The sequence below is a fragment of the Oncorhynchus gorbuscha genome, unplaced genomic scaffold (assembly GCF_021184085.1).
Source record: "Oncorhynchus gorbuscha isolate QuinsamMale2020 ecotype Even-year unplaced genomic scaffold, OgorEven_v1.0 Un_scaffold_528, whole genome shotgun sequence".
Lineage (NCBI taxonomy): Eukaryota > Metazoa > Chordata > Actinopteri > Salmoniformes > Salmonidae > Oncorhynchus > Oncorhynchus gorbuscha.
In genome coordinates, this window is record NW_025745353.1 from 1 (window position 1) to 2,500 (window position 2,500).

Here is a 2,500-nt window from a genome sequence, read left to right on the forward strand (position 1 = left end):
AGAGACCGACAGAGCGAGAGAGAGAGACCGACAGAGCGAGAGAGAGAGAGACCGACAGAGCGAGAGAGAGAGACCGACAGAGCGAGAGAGAGAGAGACCGACAGAGCGAGAGAGAGAGCCGACAGAGCGAGAGAGACCGACAGAGCGAGAGAGACCGACAGAGCGAGAGAGACCGACAGAGCGAGAGAGAGAGACCCGACGAGAGAGACCGACAGAGCGAGAGACCGACAGAGCGAGAGAGACCGACAGAGCGAGAGAGACCGACCGAGCGAGAGAGACCGACAGAGCGAAGAGACCGACAGAGCGAGAGAGAGACCGACAGAGCGAGAGAGACCGACAGAGCGAGAGAGACCGACAGAGCGAGAGAGAAGAGACCGACAGAGACCGACAGAGCGAGAGAGAGAGACCGACAGACAGACCGACAGAGAGAGAGAGACCGACAGAGCGAGAGAGAGAGACCCGACAGAGCAGAGCAGAGAGAGAGACCGACAGAGCGAGAGAGAGAGACCGACAGAGCGAGAGACCGAGACCGACAGAGCGAGAGACCCGAGAGAGAGACCGACAGAGCGAGAGAGAGAGAGAGACCGACAGAGCGAGAGAGAGAGAGACCGACAGAGCGAGAGAGAGAGAGACCGACAGAGCGAGAGAGAGAGAGACAGACCGACAAGCGAGAGAGAGAGAGACCGACAGAGCGAGAGAGAGAGAGACCCGAGCAGAGCGAGAGAGAGAGAGACCGACAGAGCGAGAGAGAGAGAGACCGACAGAGCGAGAAGAGAGAGAGACCGACAGAGCGACCGAGAGCGAGAGATCATATACAGAGACCAATGAACACACATGTGGAGGCGTACCTGAGAGAGCGGACCTCAGGCACGTTGCTGACGATGCCTTTATCCAGGAGGGTTGGTAACAGAACAGCTACAGTCCTCTGGGCTGCTAAACCTGACGACTCACACATCCTAGTACACACCTGGAGACAGAGAGAGATTAATGACACACACCTGGAGATGTCACACACACACACACCTGGAGATGTCACACACCTCTGGAGATGTCACACACCTGGAGATGTCACACACCTGGAGATGTCACACACCTGGAGATGTCACACACCTGGAGATGTCACACACCTGGAGATGTCACACACCTGGAGATGTCACACACCTGGAGATGTCACACACCTGGAGATGTCACACACCTGGAGATGTCACACACCTGGAGATGTCACACACCTGGAGATGTCACACACCTGGAGATGTCACACACCTGGAGATGTCACACACTCACACACCTGGAGATGTCACACACTCACACACCTGGAGATGTCACACACTCACACACCTGGAGATGTCACACACTCACACACCTGGAGATGTCACACACACACACACCTGGAGATGTCACACACCTGGAGATGTCACACACCTGGAGATGTCACACACCTGGAGATGTCACACACCTGGAGATGTCACACACTCACACCTGGAGATGACACACACCTGGAGATGTCACACACCTGGAGATGTCACACACTCACACCTGGAGATGTCACACACCTGGAGATGTCACACACCTGGAGATGTCACACACCTGGAGATGTCACACACCTGGAGATGTCACACACCTGGAGATGTCACACACTCACACACCTGGAGATGTCACACACCTGGAGATGTCACACACTCACACACCTGGAGATGTCACACACCTGGAGATGTCACACACCTGGAGATGTCACACACCTGGAGATGTCACACACAGTAAAGCATCCTTACCTTACTCAGTGTTTTGAGGGTTATATCAGCAGCCTTCCTGACAGACTCCTGTTAGACAGACAATATACAGGTCAGCACAACAACCACACAGACACTACCCCCCCAGCTATAATAATCCATCTGACCCCCCCAGCTATAATAACCCATCTGACCCCCCCCCAGCTATAATAACCCACCTGACCCCCCCCAGCTATAATAACCCACCTGACCCCCTCCCCAGCTATAATAACCCATCTGACCCCCTCCCCAGCTATAATAACCCATCTGACCCCCTCCCCAGCTATAATAACCCATCTGACCCCCTCCCCAGCTATAATAACCCATCTGACCCCCTCCCCAGCTATAATAACCCATCTGACCCCCTCCCCAGCTATAATAACCCATCTGACCCCTCCCCAGCTATAATAACCCATCTGACCCCCTCCCCAGCTATAATAACCCATCTGACCCCCTCCCCAGCTATAATAACCCATCTGACCCCCTCCCCAGCTATAATAACCCATCTGACCCCCTCCCCAGCTATAATAACCCATCTGACCCCCTCCCCAGCTATAATAACCCATCTGACCCCCTCCCCAGCTATAATAACCCATCTGACCCCCTCCCCAGCTATAATAACCCATCTGACCCCTCCCCAGCTATAATAACCCATCTGACCCCCTCCCCAGCTATAATAACCCATCTGACCCCCCCCCAGCTATAATAACCCATCTGACCCCCCCAGCTAT

General features: G+C 54.6%; 1 protein-coding gene across 1 annotated transcript in view; it reads right to left on the reverse strand.

The window, feature by feature from the left end:
• Positions 1-848: 848 nt before the first annotated feature.
• Positions 849-2,500, reverse strand: part of LOC124018483 (proteasome adapter and scaffold protein ECM29-like) — a gene marked incomplete at its 3' end in the record, with an annotated part of 30,864 nt that continues 29,212 nt past the window's right edge. Inside the window, 2 exon segments of the mRNA XM_046333812.1 lie at positions 849-967; positions 1,773-1,820. Of these exon segments, the coding sequence (XP_046189768.1) occupies positions 849-967; positions 1,773-1,820 (167 nt within the window).